The sequence below is a fragment of the Halichoeres trimaculatus genome, unplaced genomic scaffold (assembly GCF_033239565.1).
Source record: "Halichoeres trimaculatus isolate MK-OKI-2021-1 unplaced genomic scaffold, fHalTri1.1 fHalTri1_scaffold_22, whole genome shotgun sequence".
Lineage (NCBI taxonomy): Eukaryota > Metazoa > Chordata > Actinopteri > Labriformes > Labridae > Halichoeres > Halichoeres trimaculatus.
The window spans coordinates 10,389,901-10,410,846 of record NW_027437200.1 but is presented as its reverse complement, the minus strand read 5'-3'; the positions used below and the strand labels follow the sequence as shown (position 1 = coordinate 10,410,846).

The window sequence follows — 20,946 nt, the reverse complement described above, 5'->3', positions numbered from 1 at the left end:
AGACAGCAGCTGGGGATTTTCTTTTTAGATTTAAACCTTGTAAAGTTATCAGGGGGCAGCAGAGAGACTATAAAAGAACAATACCCCCTCTTTAATGTCAGATATTAATGATCTCTTACTTGGCCATTGTGGTGTTGACTTGAGTGCGTACGAGGTCGATGTACTGATCGATCTGGGTCTGGAAGGAGAGGAATGGAGGGGTTAGCTTTCAGGAAACAGTTCAGGGTTATACAACAATAACTATTTGGAAAATATTAAGCTTTACATACTGGAGTCAGATTTAAAATCAAACAGTTTCGTTTCTATTAGGAAAACAATTTGTAAACCTAATATAAATTATTTTACTCATTATTTAAAAGAAAAACAGGTGTCAGCTCAGGGTATCTGCTAAAATCCTGAGGTTGATTTCAATACCTTTTTAAGACTTTTTCAAAAACCTTTAAAAAAGTTTTAAGACTTTATCGCAACTTTCAGTTGTTGTTGGCATCCACTTTTTAACAGTTGTAGTTTGCATTTTTACAGAAATGATGTAAGCTAAGGAGGAATAAAGCTTGAAAGAACAAATGAAACTAAAGGCAGGTTTATCGACACTCCTTGCTGAAGAAAAAGAGAAATTATTTAATCATTTTTAAAATTGAGGACATGTGCTGGAGATTGTGTGATTTGCTTTAATGTTGTATTTAATTTCTCTTTATGAAACTAGAAATGACGTTAATTTATAGCTGGTGTTTACACCGCTCACAATCCTTATTGTTGTTTTTTATTGTAACTAGAGTCTTTATGTATTTTTTTTATCTTATTCTTTTTTCTTTTTGTATTTTTCTACTGACTCCATCGATTTCTGCTGTTAACACAACAATTTTCCAGTTTGGGAAGTAACTCTACTCTTTTCTATTCTATTCTATTTTAGAACTTTATCGGCTGAATGTTGAACGTCCCAATCAGGGGACAGTTGCAAGAAGGAAAATAAATATTCATGGATATTTTTTGAGTCAAAGCTTGAATACCTTTGAAACTTAACACCTCATAAAACCACAATTAAGACTTTTTAATACTTTCTAAGGCCCTTAATTTCCCCAAAATTGATTTATTAACTTTTAATACTTTTTAAGACCCCACGGACACCCTGTAGCTCTGACGGGAAAGGCCATTGTTTCTGGTAAAACAGCTGAGGTGTTACCTCTGCGTTAAAGCCTCCTCCACCTCACACACTGACACCACAAACGTTTTCACTAGAAGCAGATTCAACTCAAGCTAACTACTGCAGCCTCTCTTCTTTTACCTCAGATGGAGAAAAGCTGTGAAACAAAGCCTTTGACCTCCTGAACATGACACTGGAGCCAGTGTGACAGACATATTTCTGAAGTGTTTTGATGACGTTTGTATAAAATCCTGAGTCTGCTGGAGTGTCTGCGTGTTCAGTTATCAGTTTCAGCTGTCTCACATTGTTCCTTATCTCCATGTGAGGTCAAACTAGTTTTAGATTAGCTTTAGTTTCAGTAGGAGTTTAGTTCAGACATGAGCTCTGCAAACAGCAGATAGAGAAAGAAGGAGCCATGTCACAACCTTTGAACCCTTCGCTAATCTTTTGATTTATCCTCTGGGACAAAGGTTGATTGTGTTCCTTCTGCTGACATCTGATTGGTCAATAACAAAGTAGAATTTCTACATTTTCTCTCTAAATAAAGTTTAGCTTGGTGTAAACAGCCTCTTTATCCATCCTGACAGCGAGATGACTTCATGTCCTCGGCCGCTGAACGACAACAACAGACGCAGAAAGCTCCCAGTGTGTGATGCAGACTTTGGTCATCCAGTGAGCTCACTGCTGCCGGGCGCGTTGGCCAACAGCTGGAGTCACCGCGGCTCTTTACGACTCATCAGATAGATTCACAGCGAGTGACGGGGCTCAGACTCACCTTGTTCTTCTCGTAGATCGGAGGGATGGCGAAGAGGAGGATGTCAGCTGGAGGACACAGACAAGACACATGTTAGGAAACAACGAGACACATTTTACACCGAGGTGCCCTGAACTGGGAAACTCTGGTGATGGAGTCAGTAAGGCATAAAAAAAATTGCAGGACTTAAATATTCAAAAAATTAAATCAACTCTAGAAAGAGGTGTGACTGCCAATTAAAGGGACATTTTGGTATTTTTATAGAGAAACACTCCTTTCAGTTTGAAATCAGCGCTAAAAGATGATTTTCTTTCAGGAAAAGATTTGAAAACTTCTGCTGATGTCCCAGTTTGAGCAGCACAGTGAATATTTTCTCCACTCTGAGTGAATAAATGCTCATAATTCTGAGTGTGGGCTTCATAAAAGGGAAACTCAGAGACAAACAAAGTTGTAGTTGTGAGTTTTGGTTCCCACGATGCTCACCGAGGATGAGGATGGTGATTCCGTTGAAAACAGCTCCCACGTAGGTCAACAGCCACATGACCACAGCCAACTGCAGTAGAAACACACAAAAACACACACACACACAAGTCAGTCAGATATGTTTATTATTGATGAAATATTTTCTTTTCTGTGTTAAAAGTCTTCAAAAAACTTTAAGAGCACCTGTTTTTTACTAACCGCTAACCTGTGTTTGGTCGGGGATGCTACGAAGACAGTCGTAAATTACTTTTAGAGAGGTGTGTGTTTGTTAGTTCAAGACAACTTTTTACTGGATATGACACGCAGAGGTAAGGTATTTATCAGCACAGTTAGGCAGTGCTATGGTTGAAATGTGACATCAAGCAAACTTTGTAGCAGCCGACTATATGTTAGCAACATCTGCAGCCTGGTGCTCTGACGTATCTGTAGGCTAATGGTCAGTTTGTAAGTAGTTTAGTAGCCCTTAATATTTAGCTCAGCTGGCAGCCCGGTGCTCTAAGACATGTCTGTAATGTGTAACGTTAGTGAATCTTGGTTAGCTATGTCCTGCCAGTTATCTATCAATCAGAGCTAACGTAACCTCTCTCTTCATTTTATTGATAGACTCTCAAGTTTGAACAGACCACTGCAGAATAACTGCTGACTGTAGGTTTGAATGAACATTATCCAAACAGTTTAGCCCCTGTGTTATGGAGTAATACAACCTGAGCTAAAGGCTAATTAGCCTTTAGCTCAGGTTGTATTTCTCTCCCATTTAGCTTTCTCCTGCTCTTCTGTCCTTTTTCTGTCTGACAGTTAGGCTCCAGTGTCCACCATCACCACAAAATCACATAAGCCATTTTAGCAGAAAAAAACACACATCTCTGTTTTATCTCTCCTCTCTACTAAACTTCGTCAGCTGGCGTGGTGTTGTTGTCATGGAGACCTAGAAGTGCCGTAGATCAATCCAGTCCTGGTCGACCTGACCTGGAAGCTAAGAAGTAGCAATTCAAAACAAGCTATAACCAGCAATATTGGTGCTGATAATCATATTTGAAAGTGTGGATTATGATCAGACAGATATCTAAAAGAGAGACTTTTTTTTATAAGTTCACTTTCAAACTCCTCACAGACTCTTTAATCTGGTTGATGAATAAAAAGACCTTAAGCTACTGTGAGGAGTTTCTAAACTGGTCATAAACAAACTAAAATAATCTGACGCCTCTTTATGACCCACTAAAGCAAACTAGACTGTTTGATTTGTTTCTTTTGACGCCTGAAGTCGCCTGAAGGAGGTTTGTGTCAAACACATCTGAGGAAAACACTTTTTGGATGTTTTCTGCAGAGAATTTTGGCATTGAGTGATAAATTTGACCACCAGTTGAAAGCAAAAGGAGATTTGTTGTTAGAAAACAAAATTTACACATGTAAAAGACAAAATCAGGAATAACAGAGGTAATAACAGGGGGCGCCAAACTCAACATACAGAAATTTCCTTACAGAAGCTTTAATATAATCTCTAAACTTTACAATTTTAAGACCTGCCTGTTAGAAACTCACCTTTTTTAGTAGACTGGGGGGTGGGGGTTATTGCTCTTATCAGATGGGAAAGCTGACGAGGCTCTGCTTACAGACATTTATTACAGTGATGGACCAAACAAGTGCCCTGTGATTCCCAAAAGTGACCCAAACAAAAACCAATTTTATTGTTATCAATCAACCGGACAGGGAAAACTTTTAGGGAGGAGTAAAAAAAAGTAAAAAGTTGAAATGACGGTGAAAATAATGAGCAAACGTCCTCTTGAACACTTTTTCTAAACGTGAATGTCTAATTTAAGAGGTGATGACTGAGTTTACTTCAGGTATGGTATGAAGTGCTGTCAGATGGTTTATGTAGTGCGCTCATTAATCTCACAGGTCACACCTGAGTCTCTACACCTGACAGAGTTTATCTCAGAGACAAAAGCAGCTTTCAGCAAACCACGCAGCGTCACGCCCAACAGACCCACCCACACAGGTGTGCTTAGTCAGGTCTCAGTCCCTGCTCCTCCTGTTTGATTTGTTACACCTGTTAGGGAGGGACTACTACTACTACACACACACCTTTCTTAAAGGTTACACATGAAAATACCAGCACACTGCGGAGTTTTTAGATCACCTTATGACCCTTACTGTCAAAGCTTTCCAGAGCTCTGTGAGTCTTTGTTTCGAGGTTATTTCTCATGTTTCTTTGCGTTTTATAAACTCACATCACTTTCTCTGACTGGTTATTGAAACAGGAATTAAAATATTTCAGAGAAATGTTCTTCAGAGGGAAATGACAATGATTCAGTGGGTCTAAAGTTGACAAGATCTTCAGGCATTTTTCTTAACATTTGGAGCATCGGGAAATGAAAAACAGTGTGGGAATAATTTGACTCGTGCGGCACCCAGGAGATCTGTCTTAATAGGACACAGCGGGGACAGACTGAGGGATGCAAAGTGAGGAAGATGATGAGGTTTGGTGGGATCAAAGGCCGAAGCCGCTCACCTTCAGGGAGTCCACGAGGTCCTCGACCAGGAAGAGGCGGCTCATCTGCTTCAGGGCTCGGTTGATGTAGGTCAGACTGCAGTCCACGTGCTTACGGAAGGTCTCAGGAGGGATGCTGACATCCTCATCTATCAGCGCTCTGCAGAGAGGAGGAGGAGGAGGAGGAGGAAGAGGAAGAGAAAAGACGATCTGCATTAATCTGATGTCTGTCAGAAAGAAGAACTTTGCATAAAAATGTCAAAAAGTCATCTTAATGAAGACTCATGTTCCTGGTAACCAAAAGAGACATCCTTAGGAGCTTATTTGTCTATGGCTCAGTTGAATTCAATTTACTGTCATAGAATAGGAAAAACAATCACATCTGATGAGCTGAAAGTAGAAAATGTTGACCTCAACAGCCAAACTGTTTCATTTATTTCAGTCTTTGTTGATCAACCCTTCACAAACTGCAGCTCTGACTCTGAGTCGTCCACGGGACAGATGTAAACAATCCTCTTCCAGCTGCTCTGTGGTTAAACTCTGCTTTACTTCACTCTGTCTGATGTTTTTTTTTTTATCTTTTAAAAGCTTAATGAGCTGCTGTTACAGTTCAGTTTTCAGTCTTTGAAGAGGAGCAGCGTCCTGAAGCGTCCCCTGAGCTCCCCGACTCTATAAATAAAACCAACACAGACAGAAACACCACACCTGACCTCCAACATCACCAGGCTTTGTGCTGTTTACAGGTTTCAGACATGTGGCCCACCACAGAGAGGGTTAAAAAATAATAAAAACGACTAATCATATGAGCATGTTTATTTCAATGTGGGAGCTTTAATCTTAATCTAATTAGAGCCTCATTTAGTCTGAGGTAAGAAAACACTCCTCACACTGTCAGTATTCATCACAGTCTTCTGTTAGAAACACTTCATCACCTCCTCCTAAAATAAAACCGACGCTCATCTTAAAGGCTTCTGAAGCGTGCAGCCTCTTCTGACGTGTGTATAAACATCTCACACGCTCCCACAAAGTGTGACAGCAAAACAGAATGAAAACAACACACAACGTGCTGTGAGTCTGCCTGAAAGATGCTTTCCATCAGCAGGGACCAGGGTCTGAATCCAGTTCTTGGAACTTTGGGGGACATGACCTACGCAGCTGGGTGTTTCTGATTGGTGGAGCAGCCACAGTGTTTTTATTTCCCCCTCCCTCTGTCCATGATAAGATGACACCCAGCTGTGACTGGCTTATTTTATTAACTCCTAAACAATGGTTTTCTTTGAGCCTGATGGTGTGAATGTGTCTGTCAGCTCCATGTGTTACAGTTTAAAGAGTGACCCTGTGAACTGGAGACCTTCAGCTGAATGTGCCTGTGGATATCCAGTTCACTCAAAGATTTTAACTTTACTATAAAAGAGACTAACTGAAGGCTAAAAGCAGATCATATTGACTGTGAAACCTTAACAGATTGAGTTATTACCACAGCTGAATGTTTAACAGCTCTAACCTCTGCGTCTCTGACTCTGGGGCAGACACACGGCTCGCTGCTCTGCAATGATCAGGATCAATAATTTATGAATCTTCAGTCGTCTCAAGCTCATGGGATGGATTATAAATCTCCTCCTGTCTGAGTGTTTTGTTTTGAGAAGCTGCTGAATTCGCAGACACACATGAAATCTATCTGAATGTGCGTCGACAGTCACATTTCTGACATACCGAGTGTTTCTGGTGTCTGAAACCCTCACACGTGAACTTTATTTCTACATCACTCGCTTTTTAAAAAGTCAATCTGTTCATAATTTGATGCCTTAGTCAAATCAAACAAAGTCTGTGCCAGAACTTTTCACAGCTGCAGTTTGTTTGGTTGAAGGCGCTGAAACTAAAATAAGTAAACCCAAAGTTTTGTTTTCTCTTGGACTCAAACTCTGTCCTCTGAGGTGAAGGTCATGCTGTGTGTATCCGTACTTGAAGGGGTGTCCCTCACTGGACTTCTGCACGGCCTGGACCACGGACTTGTAGATGCGGAAGGTGATGGTGACACAGAGCAAGGCGAGCAGCAGGTAGGACACCACGCTGATGACGCTGAACGCTGCCAGAGACAGCAGAAGCAGCATCGACACGCCGAACACCAAGCCCGACTTCTTGGGGTCTCGCCAGTGGATCAGGTCCTTCACTGCAGAGAGGAAGAGGAGGGTTAGACCACCTTAAAGTCACACTGTGGTATTACCACAAGGTCCTGAAGCTCAGCTGAGGAGCTTTCTATTCATTTACTGAAAAAAGATTTCAAAGTTTTAGAATTAAAAGGTATTAGGGCCACCAAAACTTTCTTTTTACAGGTTAGGCCAGCAGAAAAAAAATACTCCTGACATTATTCCTAGAAACATTTTGGCTTTAAAGTCAGATTTTCGGATCAAAGTCAGAGTTCCGACTCACAAGTGAGATTTTAAAGAAACAGATATTTGATTCTAAAAATGTTTTTTGTTGACTTGGCCTCTGAATGTTTCTTTTTTCAGTGGCCCTGATCCTCTTCTGTAAAGATCACATCTCTTTTCACTCTGTCTTCTTTAGAAATATGTAAACTATGCTTTTCACTTCATGGAAATGTATTTTTACAGTTAAAGAAAAGGGTTTCTTTTGCAGTCTGAAAATCATAAAGCACCTTGGTCGTTTTAGAAAGCTCAGCTTATATTTTGCAAAAGAATTTTTTGCAGCCTCGCCCTGACTTTTGCCTTGAATTCAGCCTGATGCAATGGATTCTCCTGTTTTTTTCTCTCTCAGGCTATAAAAGATGAAACTGAACACTCGACAGGAGAATTTTATCAATTCAAACACTAAACAAATGGACCTCTCACAGAAAACATGTATAACTAGCAAAGTGAGTCCTGAAGTTGAAAAGGTTGAAGTTTTTCAGTGAAGATAAGAAAGACAAACTAATACAAATGTTACCTGTAAGGCTTACACTGCTGTTGTTTTTATAAATTAGGCTTTTATTGTGAAAGGTGGATCAGGTTGATCGAATTTCTTAGATGTCAACATCAGACTTGTAAATAAAAACAGTTGAAACAGCTTCACACGCCCTGAGGAGACTTCTATCTTGCTGCAGATGTAACAACTTTGGATCATTAAATACCGCATTTCAGAGTTTGACCCTGCTTTTAGATACATCTCTGTTTAGCTACAGAAAGAGGAGACAATGTCAAACTGAGGTCAGGGGCAGACAGCGGCATTAACATCAACACTGGCACCTCTGAACAAATATCACAATTGTTGTTATGTATCAGGGTATCATTCGTTCATTCCATATCCGTTTAAGAATCTCAAATCCGAAAACGGATAACGACTTGTTTTGGCATTTTTAATCCATGTATGGTTCATTCTTTCGTTATTCTGTTTCAAAACGAAATAAAAAACGACTTGTTTTTTTGTTTTTCTGCTTTAAAACCAAAATGGAAAAAATGGAATAACAGAAAAACGTGGTTATTCTGTCCTGGTTTTAAAAATGAAAAAACAAAAAATAATAAAAGATTGTGTCAAAATTGTTCGTGTGATATTTTGATATTAAATGTGAACTCTGTTTTGAAACAGAATAACAAAAGAACGAACCATAAACGGATTAAAGATCCCATTAAAATTCCATTCTCTCATTTTCTAATTTTACTTTCAAAACAAAATCAAAACAGCGAAAACTAGACCGTGATTTTTTTTCTGATATTTGATTTGAAACGAGAAATTGAATAACAAGTCGGTATCTGTTTTCCGATTTTGGATTCTAAAACGGATATGGAATGAACGAATGATACCCTGATAGCTTTACGCTATTTACGCTTTCAATTTGGGTCTATCATTTTTCTTGCAGAGAAACAAAAAAAGAGACCAGGGCTTAAAGGGTTAACTGTCTCAAAGCAGCACTTTACTCACACAACTTGCTTTATCTTTACCTGCAAATCACCTAAAATGTTGCTCTTTAATGGAGCTTGATAAATCAAGGAAAGAGGACTCCTGATAGTATTTTGTTGATGCTTAAAATCTTCAGAAATCAGCAGAACAAGCGTTAGATGTTGAAACTCTGAGATCTGAGTTTGCTTTCCTGATTTCTGAACTGTTCAAACTGTTAATCTGAGAAAAAAGCTCCGTCAGCTCAGTCTGTCTAATCACTGTGCATCTTCGAAAGCAACAAACACTGTTGGACAAGATTTTGACTCAGAATCACATGGCCTAATCCCCGTCAGTAAACAGTGAGCTCCAGCCGGCTGTCGCTGCAGGAGGAGAGTCTGTAAGAAGCTCTTAACAAGAAACTTTCCAACAAAAACATCCAAGTGTGGGAGTTTAATCTCAGATAAAGTACCCAACACATTTCTGCTGGTAGTTACAGAAGTGTGCAGAGCAATGGGTTGATTTAAGTCTGTTATTTTGAAAGTGTTATCTGTAGTTCATACCTAACATGCTCACACCCTGCAGCTGTGTCTGGTGAGTCTGGGTTTAGTGTTATCAGGAGTTAAACTGCTGCTGAAGCTTTTAAAGTCAAACATCTGCTTCAAGTTGAACTGCTTTACTGAAGATCAGCAAATCAGAAGCAACTGGCAACGTTTAGAGAATAAAGACAGGATTTATGAGCTGAATGCGATATTAAACTGAGTGCTTGAATTATAATTATCATTACTAAACAAAAAGAAATGTCTGAGTTCACATTAACAGCCTTGTTGGCCCTGAAGCTGCAGTAAATCAAAGCCCCACCCACTCTGAGGATTGAGTTTTGCTGAAGCCTTAAATACCAGCACAGATATTTGCAGCTTGTTGCACAAATGAGAAAATATTTTTATTGGCTTCCATAATTATCTGTGCATGCACTCCTGTCCCCATAAAAGACGCTCCTGCTCCATAGATCTGCAGAGAGGAGGGAGTGAGGAGGCTGCACGTCTGTCTGAATGCTCGTCCTGTGAGCAGCGCTGCATGTGATCGCCTCTATACCAGCCGCTTATGTAACGCTGGCACGCTCCGACTGCCACTCCTTCTTCCCTTGGCGTGGGGGAAAAAGGGGGTATTTAAAAAAGACTTGTGTAAGTGGAGGAGCGACCACGTGGGCCAATGCCTCGGGGACGTTCAGGCCTCTGTGCTCAGACTAGTTTAATGGGAACACACGTTACTATATAGGACCCTCTCACACACGCTCAGAGCAGCTACTGCTGCTATTTCAGACATGTTTAAAGCATGCATTAGATTAGAGCTGCATATTCTGCAACATGTGATACAAAAGAGATGTTTGCTGGTTCTGGAAGCTCCAGTTTTACTTCGCAAGAGACTTTTCTAGCCTAAAATCTGTTCTCCTTTTCTTTAATCTTTAGCTGCTCATAATGCAAAGAGAGTTTTGATTCATTGAGGATTTATGATGCTCCTGACTGTGACAAAGAGGCATTTTAAAGGGTTGTAGATGTCATTACAAAGTGTCACTCTGTGAAGACTGTTACGCTGAAAGAAAACTGTAATCAACCTACCAGGTTAGACATTTGGATGTTTTAGAGATACTTTGACAAAAATGATTTTCAGTTGAAACGTACACAAGCTCCAAAACAAATGGAGCTTGCAGAAACATACTGCAAATAAAATAAATAAATAAATAAATAAGGAAATAAATCAAGAAATAAGTAAATGAAAATGAACAAATGAATAAATAAATAGAGAAAAAAGAAGGCAAAGATTGTGCATGATCTGCAAACGTAGAGCAAAAACACAAATGAGCCAAATCCAGAAACACAAATCCAGAAAAGAAAAACGCTGTAAATACCAGATGTGATCCTAAACAGACTGGATTTATGGGTTGATTGAGGTAGAGGCTCAGCACAGCCACAGACAATAGTGTTAAAGTTACGAAGCTGCTCTACCTGCCGTCTGCAAATCAGAACCACACCCACAGAGATCATAACTGCTGCACAACTTGTCGCCATCAGACATTTCTCCTGAGCTGTGGAAGTTTCTTTGTATTTTACTGTGTCAAAGGTGAAACAGGTTTATAATAAGCTCACTGCCTCACCTTCCTCGCTTTGTTACACAGAGTGCCCCCTACAGGTCTGGAGTGCTTCAGCTGTCATGATTTGATTTGCTATAAATCATCTCAAGGTATAATAACTGAATTTCAAGATATGCAAGAGAAAAAAACATTTTTATCTATTTAAACATTATTATTTATTCATTTATTTGATTAACATTTTAGTGACTGTGGACATGAAGCTGTGTAAGGCTCATGATGGGTTTTCTGTTTGTGTGGTTCTGGATTTGCACTGTTCATGTCTTTGTGGCCTTTTCTACACGTTTCTTTCTGCTTCCCGCTTTTTTCTATTTGTAACATGTTTGACATTGGATTGTTTCCTTGTTTCAGATTTTCACTTTTATATATTTGCAGTGTTTGCAAAACAGATCATTTAGGCCAATGCTTACTGAGGACCATGAAGAAATAGATGCAAGGAGGGCTGCAGCTATCGAATATTTTAGTATTCGAGTATTCCACTGAAAATCCCATTGATTAATCGAGTAATCGGATAAAATACATTTTTGTTTAGTTAAAGAGCAGTTATTTTTCAAATGAAAATTTTTCTCTTTAAGAAATAGAATTTTCTGATACAGCATGTCAATAAGAGCACTTGCTTTGGTAGCTCCAAAATTTGTAAACACACTTTGACACATTTTTTGTGCCTTGTACATCTCATCAGTACATCTCATCAAATGTTGCGGACCCAAATGGCACCAGTTTCTTGAATGACCCATTCGTCTCCAAACTCCAGAAAAGAAGCTAGATTTGTTGCTAGTTGCTATTTTGTATAAGAGGTAGCTTCAGGGGTCTGAAAACTCTCTTAATATGGCCTCAGCTCTATTTGAAATACCACTCTTTGATCTTTTTTAAAATTAAACGATTCCTCGAGGCGGAGAAAATTACTCGAGTAGTTTTCGTAACCGAGTACCTTGAATCATTCGAGGAATCGTTTCAGCTCTAGATGCAAGCCTTATGACTTAACTGCAGATCCAAAACTCCAACTTCAAACCTTCAGTAGATAAGAGCAGCATTTCAAACTCACGCAAAGTATGGGGAAAAAACCTGCAGATCAAATCAAGAGCTGTGGAAAATCAGGATTCGTTGGAGAGAATGTCATGCAGCACAAGCATATAATTGTTATGTATGCTTGCACTGTATTCATTCTGACAACTCCTCTTTAAGTGCATCTTCAATTATTAAAGTCCTGCAGACTGAGCTTCAACATATTCAGAAATCACACGAACTCTTCCTGCGACCGCCACATTAGGAGCTTCTGTCTAATCACAAAATAAGCAAATAAAGGACAAACGAAAATCTGCTCCTTGAGGTTTGACTGCTTCAAGTCGACTCACTGAGGAAAAACTGACTCAAGATGTGTCTAACGAGAATCAGAAGCTTCTAAAATTAAGCTGGTCACACTAACATTAGCATTAGTTTAACTCAGGTTTGATTAACTCTATGGTGAGTTGAGCATAAATCTATAGAACAACCTTTCTGCCTGAATAAAGATTCATTAACTTCCTTCACGTTTGTCTGAAAAACAGCGCTCAGCTGTGCTAAGCTGTGTGGCTAACAGAGAACAGAGAGAGCTCTATTGTGTCTAACTCTGTTCAGCTGTCAGCGAGTCTCAGTTAGAAAAAAAAAAGGTAATAAATTATTAAAACACAAACTCAATCTTTGGAAAACAACCAGAACCTAAAATCAAAACTGAATTTAGACTCGTGATAAAAGCACTTGTGATGTTTTCATATGACAACAACAATGAGCGGGGTTTCCTCATCCTCACTGCAGGGGTGTGAGCATCCTCCCAGAATGCCTTGCTGCGGGTACCCACAGGGAGGCAGCCGGAGCTTTGATGGCCTTCATTATTCTCTCTCTCTTTCTGTGTGTGTGTGTGTGTGTGTGTGTGTGTCTGCTCTCAGCTGAGCTGCAGTGTCCTGCTTTCACTGAGCTGCTCTTAAAGCTGCACACACACCAAACACACACTCACACACACCAAACACTAATAAAACCAGGGAACAGTTTTAGCAAAGTACCACCTGAAAAATATCAAAGATAATATTTGCACTGACAGTCCAGGTGTTGACTTGACTCTGGATTTACACCCAGAACACAAACTCTGGCTTCATTCATCTGCTACAAAAACATCTTTAAAGTCTGTGTTATGACTTAAATCCTCTCAATACACATCAAATAATCAACAAAGAGCTCATCTGCGGGTTAAAGTTTGATCCTCTAAGGACTCTGGTTTCTGTGTCTCTGTGAGGGTGTGCAGGAAAGCCTTGAGGAAATCTCAGAGCTCACAGGTCTATTGTTTTATTGTTTAATGATCATGAGCCTGGAACTGAAACCAAAACCAGCAGCTGTGGGTTTCTCCAGGTTTTCAGAGCAATACCAGAAACTGGACTGGGCTGGCAAATATGAAAGAAATTAAGCTGTAGTCTTTTTTTCCCCTGCATAGTCCCACATAATTCTCACAGTCATAGTATGCTTAGTTTAAGCTGCAAGGTCTGTAACCATCTCCTCCTAGCATCCACCTGCAGGCACAGACTTTAAGGGTAAATTAAATTATATCATGACGCCTTAATTTCTGCACCTTAAGTTTGCCAATATTCCCAACATATATTCTTTTCCGCTGTTGCAATAAAGTTCTGATTAATAAAAGAGGACTAAGTTCTTTTAAATCTAGAAATTAGCCAATAAGCTCTTCATAGCAAAGGTTCTAGACTCCTCAGTGGACATACCCTGAAAGTCTACGTAGCCCTGTTTCTGATGCAGAAGCCCACGCAAGAAGTCCCACATGCTCCTCTAAAATTTAACCATGCATCATACTTGTATGATAAACATCAGCATCTATTAGTGTCAATATAACCAAATATCATAGAAACTGTTTAGGAGGAGTACTGCAGAGCAATGCCAACACATCTATGCAGAAGTTGGTAGAGCTCATCACTGCTTCAGCCACTACAGGGTAAAGTTAACACATCAGTATAAACCAGGTTCATTAATCTCTGTGAGGAGTGTTCATGTTGTGTTGAGTGTAGTGCCCCCTCTGGATAAAACTGGTACCGTCCATAGACTGTATATAGAGTGGACAGCGTGGCTCCGCCATTTATCATTGTACGGTTTTAAAGCCAAAAAAACCCCGTCACAGGCGCAGCTATTGGCAGCAATTGCAGCCAGATGTCATGATGAGGGATTCTGGGAGAATCTGAGTGGAGCTGGCTGACAAAAATAATAATTGTTTTTTTTATTTTTGAGAGTCTACTCATTTCTTGACTCTACCTCTCCACATATTTTACAATCCCTTAAAAAAAAATACACGAGAACGGCAGCTGTCAGTCATCGTTAAAGGTTACGTAAAGCCTTGTTTTTAACCTCAAAACTACTGAAAATGAAACTCTTCAGAAAAAAGAGAACTTGAATATGAAGCAGCCAAATGATATCTTCAAATCACCACAACAATCTGATGTGAGAAACATTTCTACTAGGTGTATTAATTTTTTAAAGTTTGACCACAGCCCATCTGGAATGACTGGAAAGCCGGGGTTTTTAACCTATACTGCAGCCAGCCACCAGGGGGAGCAGTTTTTGTGGTGACCTCACTTCAAGCCGAGAAGCAGATTTTTCTTATACTAATCTAGCTTCAGAATCAGCCAGATAACCAATCTTATCACTGCTAATACAATTTTTTGATGTTTAGGAAGCATCACCAGAAGTTAAAACAAGGCGAATTGAAACTTGGGAACGATATAAGTGTCTGAACTCCTCAATCATCGAGTCACTGATGAGACATTAAAGTACAGTCCCTCTGAGGACTGTGGAACCAGACATTTAATGATTCACAGCGTTTAGTGAACACACTGTGATGTTATCTTTGTAGAGGAAAGGTGAAGCAGCACAGAAATACCACATTCAGGAATTAAACCAAACTGTTTCATGACTCATGTCAGGGTGAAGAAGGTAAAGTTTCTCACTGAGTTCAGAGTGTTTCAGCCTCATTTCCTGGGCCTGGCAGTTAATGTGTCTTCTCTAAACTACCTGTTTCATTGGCGTAGATGGGAAAAGTTTATTTCAGGGAACAAACCTTGCTCTGTTTTCATTTGACCTAATTAAAAACCCAGTCTGGGTTATCGTCTTGTTTTCAGTTTGAGGTTGTTATGTCCAACATGCTGAATCCGTGAGCGCTGATCCAGGTTCAGTTTGATCCTGGTATTTACACGTGCCTTTCCTCCACTTTGCAAAACATCAAACGGAGGATTAGCACAAATCTGAACACTGAAGGAATGTTTTATTTTAGCTAATCTCTGAAGCTCCAGCAACAAGTCTGGAGTGACAGCCGGCTCATGCAGACAGGTGGAGAGGTTTTTGGACCTGCAGGTTTCAGGACAGTTCTGAGGTTCTTTATCAAAAACTTGTAAAGCAGCCTGACAACAGCCCCGCCAACTGAAACAATCCTACCTCGCCAAATGCACCCCGCCTAATAACCTACTGAGTTGTGGAGCAGCACTGCAGAGAAGCATTAAAATAGAAACAGCTCATGGCTGGAGGGGGGAGGATTCAACAACACGGCTCCTCCACATAAAACAGAGCTTCCTCCTTAACTCTATTAAAACACAGCCCTGATGTACACTGATAGCAAACCCCACAGAGCCAGAAGAGAAGCAGCTTTTAGATGAAGTTCACACTTCTTTTAAGAGTTTTCTGCAGACTCTGTCCTTGTTCCAGGTTGCCTGAGCACCAGCGCTCTGCAGTGCAGCGTGCCAAACTCTCGGGTAGAGTATTCAACACATGTAGACGTAGCTTTGAATGTGTCAGGATTACCGTCTGCATACCAGCCTCTGTGTGCATGTGTGGGGAATAGAGATCATGTTTGCAGAGATGGGGAGGGTACTGCAGGACTGGCTGCTGGAAATTAACACTTTCCATGACTGTGCCATTTGCTGTGGCCAACTTTTAACATTTGCAAGCAATAACTGCACAGAAACACACTGACTTAAAGCAGCTTGTGTATTATAACTGTCCTGAATATCTGGAACCACCTAATAAAAACTGATTCCCCAGTTGGCATCCTGCCTCAAAGTGTGACGGCTTAGAGATAATTTGCTGTCAGATTAATTCTGCACCATTTTTTCATGCCTTATCATGTCACGGTCTTCACCGGGGTGCTGTAAAAAGTTGCATAAAGGGCAGAAACCCAACACTATGGATTGACTGCAACCAGTGACCTCCAAGGTGTATGAAAGCCAACACTGGGGCTCCATATTTAAACCCCCACACACCCACCGACCCACTCTCTGTGAGTGGACTGCTGCCGAACTGTGAAGGACAGAGGGCAGAGTGGGGTCAAAGCTCAAATGAAGGGATCACTGGAGCATATGCAGCTTTAGTGTTCCATAACCCTCCATAAGCTCTCTGACAACTGCACTTTCTGCAGCTGCCTCCACTTCAGAGGTGTTCTGAAGATATTTTTCCTTCATGATAACTCGACTTAATGTGCAACTTCGAACACATGCATGTTATAGATTGAGGAACAGAGATTTCTCACAATCATAACAATCCCATCATAACTTTGATTGCGATACTGGATTGGTGCACTGACTAGCATACTTGTAGTTAGCCTCTACTTTCATGTAGACAGTATTGGCAGCAGTATCCTACCAACTTTCTGTGACTTGCCTTGGACTTTCTCGTTTAAGATTTCTCTAAATTCAGGACATGAAAATACGGATTTCTCAATGTTCCTTGGCGACAAAAATGTACCTTTGGCCATATCAGAAGATCAACTGCTGTTCCAGAAAGTAGTCCTAACAGTCACTGGTTCAACTTCCAAGCTAAGGATGTTCCAAGGCAACAACTTTCTAACTCATCTAAAGAGAAATTTAACTCTCCTAGAGGTAACACTCTGAGAACAGCACACACTGAGAAATCTGACTGAATAACACCAAAAAGCTCAGAAAGACCTCTATCTGCCATCACAAGTTGTTGTTTTTCTTGCCATGCAGTTGGGATGCGCATCTCAAGCAGAAAGAGTATAAACTAAGACTTGGCACAGACCATTAGATAGATTCAATGACTTTCTAGTTTTACCTTGCGAAGTTTGAACCAAACTTTTTGACAAGTTCCTCCCAGAACTCTTTGATGCTTCAAAAGTCTACTTTTCCTCAGGTCTGAATCTGACAGTGCCACACTCACTATACCAGCAACTCGTACCTGTAGTTTCTCAAGTTTAATGAGAAAAAAGCAAATAGACCTCAGATACCTACACACACCATCTAGTAGTTATATCCCATTACAACCAGGGGCTGAAAAATCCATCTTTGTAATAAGTTACAGCAACTTTCCTCTTCTCTGTACAATTAAATCAAACATCCTGACTCATCCCTCTTTGCAATATCTAAACAACAACAAAAACAAACAAATAAAACATAATGGACCAGGTATGAACAAGGTGCAAGTGAGGGGAGGGGTCCTTCTGAGGTAACTGCATGAGGTGAGCAGGCCTGGTGCCCAAAGGAAGAAGTGTTACCTGATATGTAGGTTAGTATTGCTGTCAAGACATGCTCAGCGAGATGATAGGCTTCAGCCACCCACTCGTCGATGGCTTCTACCTCTTTGGAATACGTGCTGTCAGACAAACGGCGGCTTTGGGAACATGGAGGGTTAGGAGTGGAGGTTAAGGAAGTGGGCTGTGAAGATGGTGCGTTGAGGTTGTCTCGGCCGGGAGGTGTGGTCACTTCTTCTTCCTGACTGCTGCCTAACTCTTTGAGAGCACTGATGGTCAACTTTTCTTGCTCCAGATCCATGACTGCCGATGGAGTTTGCTGTGACGGTACATCAGAGTCCCCAGACTTGTTCTTAGTGGGAACATCGCTGGACGCATCCTCAGGTTCTCCATCCTGTCTCGACTTCAAGCACTCACGCATAAAATCCACAAAGCTATCCGACGGCTCCGAGCTGTCAGGGTCGCTTGTTTTGTCCGGTGCATGATGACCTGTTTTTGTGTCCTCTGCGTCACTTTTTGGTAAAGAGGTAGAGTCTGCAGTGTCAGTGTTTGCTTTCTTGTTGAACTCTTGCTCTTTGATCGTTGCACTTTGGAAAGAGGAGTATGGATCTTCGGGATAATCTCTTTCCACCTGCTTGGTCAGGATGTCATCATCATCTTTGAGTACTGTTGTGTTCAGCTTATCTGTGTTGATTTGGGATGAATCGGAAAGAAACCGTTCCTTGGCGTTGTTGAACCCTTTGTCAACAAAGTCATCCATGGGACAGGAGGCGTCATAATCATAATCAAAGGACTGGCGGTCATAGATGTCGTCTTGCATGAAGCTGGTTTTTGGAAAGGAAGCGGTCTCCATGTAATCTGTCTTCTCGGTTGTGCTGCTCTTACTTCCCACCTGAGCATATGGATTTAATTCTGCGAGCACTTCATCAGCTTTGGCTGAGCTAAGCATATCTTGCGCCTCATCTGACCATTCATCGTCATTGTCTGGGAAGTCCACATCATCGTTTGAACCCATGAAAGCGTATGGTTCTGGGTTTACTTTACTGGAAGTGGTCTGGGATTTCTCAGATTCAGGCTCTAACTCTCTTAAGCCCGTTTGATCAGACAGGGCCTCTGGTTTTGGTGCAGATTCCTGCTGGACAGTATCAGGAAGAGATCTGGGTATCTTATGCTCAGGTGAGTATTCCTCATCAGAGTCCACAGGTGAGGACGGAGGAGAATAGCCTTCCATGAACTCAGTCTCTAAGGGGCGTTTTTTGGGGGTTTCTTTTATATCTTCCTCTGGCTCTGGAGTTTTTGATGCCACTCTCTCTGAGTCTTTAACAACCTCATAGTCCTCTTCCTCTGCTCCAAACTCCATCTCATCATCGCTGTAGTTCGGGTCATCAGTCTCAATAACATTGATCGTGGGAACCTGCATCAGCTTCCTCTCAGACCTCAGTGGAGGGGTTTCCTTGTCCTCAGTTGAAGGGTTTGTAGCAGTTGCAGGCTCAGATGAAGCCGATGAAACAGCAACTCCATCTTCAATAACGGTATCGTCTGACTCTCCTGAGCTGTCGGCTTCTCCGGCCTCTGGGGGCTCAGGATCTCCAGTCGCATTTAGCTTCTTCTCATCCAAAGTCTTCTGCTTTGAATCTGTTGCTTGTGGCGGAGAGGCAGGAGGAGTCTGGGTGCCAAAACCTGCAGGAGGAGCAGGTGAATCTGGAAGCACAGGACTGGCCTTGGATGGAGCCTGAGCGGTGGACTTTTCCTGCTGGTCCCACATGTACGCTGTTGGTAAAAAGCTGAGGTCAAACTCGGACTCTTCTTCTACACTCGGTTGCTTCTGTGTGTTATCTGAGTCATCCTTCGGTTTGGAAGCTTCAACAGGAGAGTCCTTGAAAGCTTCAGGGACGCCTGCAAAGGCAGCAGGAGCTTCAGGTATCACAATGTCTGTCACCTTCTCCTCTTTAGATGAAGTGTTGTCTGAAGTGCCTTTCATTAAATCTACAGTTCCTAAATCTGGCACAGGTGGTACATGAGTCTTCATCCACTCTTCTGTTTCTTCAAACTCACTGACTTGTCTCGGGTCGCCGAGGACCTCAAAGGGGGATTCAGGTGACTCAAGATCAGAGGAGCCTCCTCTTTTCTGGACAGTTGGTGTGAATTTCTCAGTTGGAGATTTTGGTGTCTCAGTCAGAGTCTTTTCAGACTTCTCATGGTGGCGATCTCTGTAGTGTGAAAAACTGCCGTCACTCCTGAAATCTGGTTCCTTCTTTTTGGCAGCGAGGGCCTCCAGTGCCTTTATTCGCTCTGACACCGGCGACGTTTTTATTGGAGAGTCTGGCTGCCCATCCGGTGGACCGGCTTCACTCCCGTAAGTACCAGGGCTGAATGAGCCAGGTTGGGAAGGAAAACGAAGGGATGTTGCTACGCCTTCGCAGGGCTTATCAGAGCCCAGGACAACTCTTTTGTCTGTGTCACCGTGCAAGAAGAATGGCAGCGTAGAGGAGAAAGGAGGGGAGGTCATATAAATCACAGACACTGAACTCCCATGCACTTCTTACTTTATTCAGCGAGGTCTTTATATGTTGCAGCCATAGCAGTCGTGCATTGCGTCATGGAAATGTAAGGCAGATCAGTATAATGAATGGGGTTTCAATTTGTTGCATGCTGCTCTTAACAACTCTACAAAGTTGCCATCAAGTCGAAGTCAGGATGGCAACTAAAGATCTCAAAATGATGACATGAAGCAGTAAAGAAATTAAATTTAACTATGACTTATGTTGAATGAAATGTCAACATAAGTATTCCTGTAGAAGCCTGCTCACCTTGTCATCCCACAAGGACGCTATCCAAGCTTCAACGGTCGCGACATCAGGAGTATTTCTTAGTCACAGGTATTGTGAAAGCTATAATCCTTTTAGGGAGAGTTAGGACTGCATTCTAATGAGACGGTTCAGTTTTTGACATCAGTTTTGTAGATTTACAAGCTCTCCTTTTTGATGACATGCTTTTGCTTGATCCCCAGGTTCTTTGTTTTTGCTATTTGTGTGGGGCCTTACTTGGTACGCTTTCCATGAAAACAGCTACTTTTTAATTCCAGACAAAAATAACTGATGCAAACACTTTAAGAGTGAAATCCCAGAGAACTATCACTGAAAACAAAATAAAATCGTCATGTATTGGCTCAGCTTGTAAAACAGGCACCCCGTACAGAGGCTTAAGTCCCTGTCCCACCTATCCCAGAATCAGTTCCCAGTCCCAGCATGATTTGGTGCCTGTCATCCTCTCCCTCTCTTCCCCCATATTTCCTGTCTCTCTCAAGCTGTCCCAACAAGGTAAAGCCAAATAAATCTTCATAAAACAGTCATACAAAACTGGAAAACAAACGAGGCACAACGTTTTAACAGAGTCTCAAAAACAAGATACAGAAACCTGTTTTTTAAAATCATAGAAGATTGATCTTTCTGCTTCTCCTTTTTTTGCTATAGAACAGAAAAGTGAAATGAAAATGACAAAACATGACTCTAAAGCTTTGATATAGATTTTCTGAGCTTTATACCTTCCGCTG

The 20,946-nt window shown here is 41.2% G+C and overlaps 1 protein-coding gene across 3 annotated transcripts in view; it reads right to left on the bottom strand.

The window, feature by feature from the left end:
* rtn3 (reticulon 3) overlaps positions 1-20,946 on the bottom strand; it is a 38,162-nt gene that overhangs the window by 1,664 nt on the left and 15,552 nt on the right. For 2 of the 3 annotated variants that reach the window (XM_074699176.1, XM_074699177.1), the window contains 5 exons: positions 6,829-7,036; positions 4,888-5,026; positions 2,379-2,448; positions 1,917-1,963; positions 120-178 (listed from right to left, as the gene is read on the bottom strand). In XM_074699176.1, coding sequence (XP_074555277.1) covers positions 120-178; positions 1,917-1,963; positions 2,379-2,448; positions 4,888-5,026; positions 6,829-7,036 — 523 coding nt within the window. Of the gene's footprint in view, positions 1-119; positions 179-1,916; positions 1,964-2,378; positions 2,449-4,887; positions 5,027-6,828; positions 7,037-17,417; positions 19,848-20,946 lie in introns of all 3 variants that reach the window. The other variant, XM_074699175.1, reaches the window with a different exon arrangement.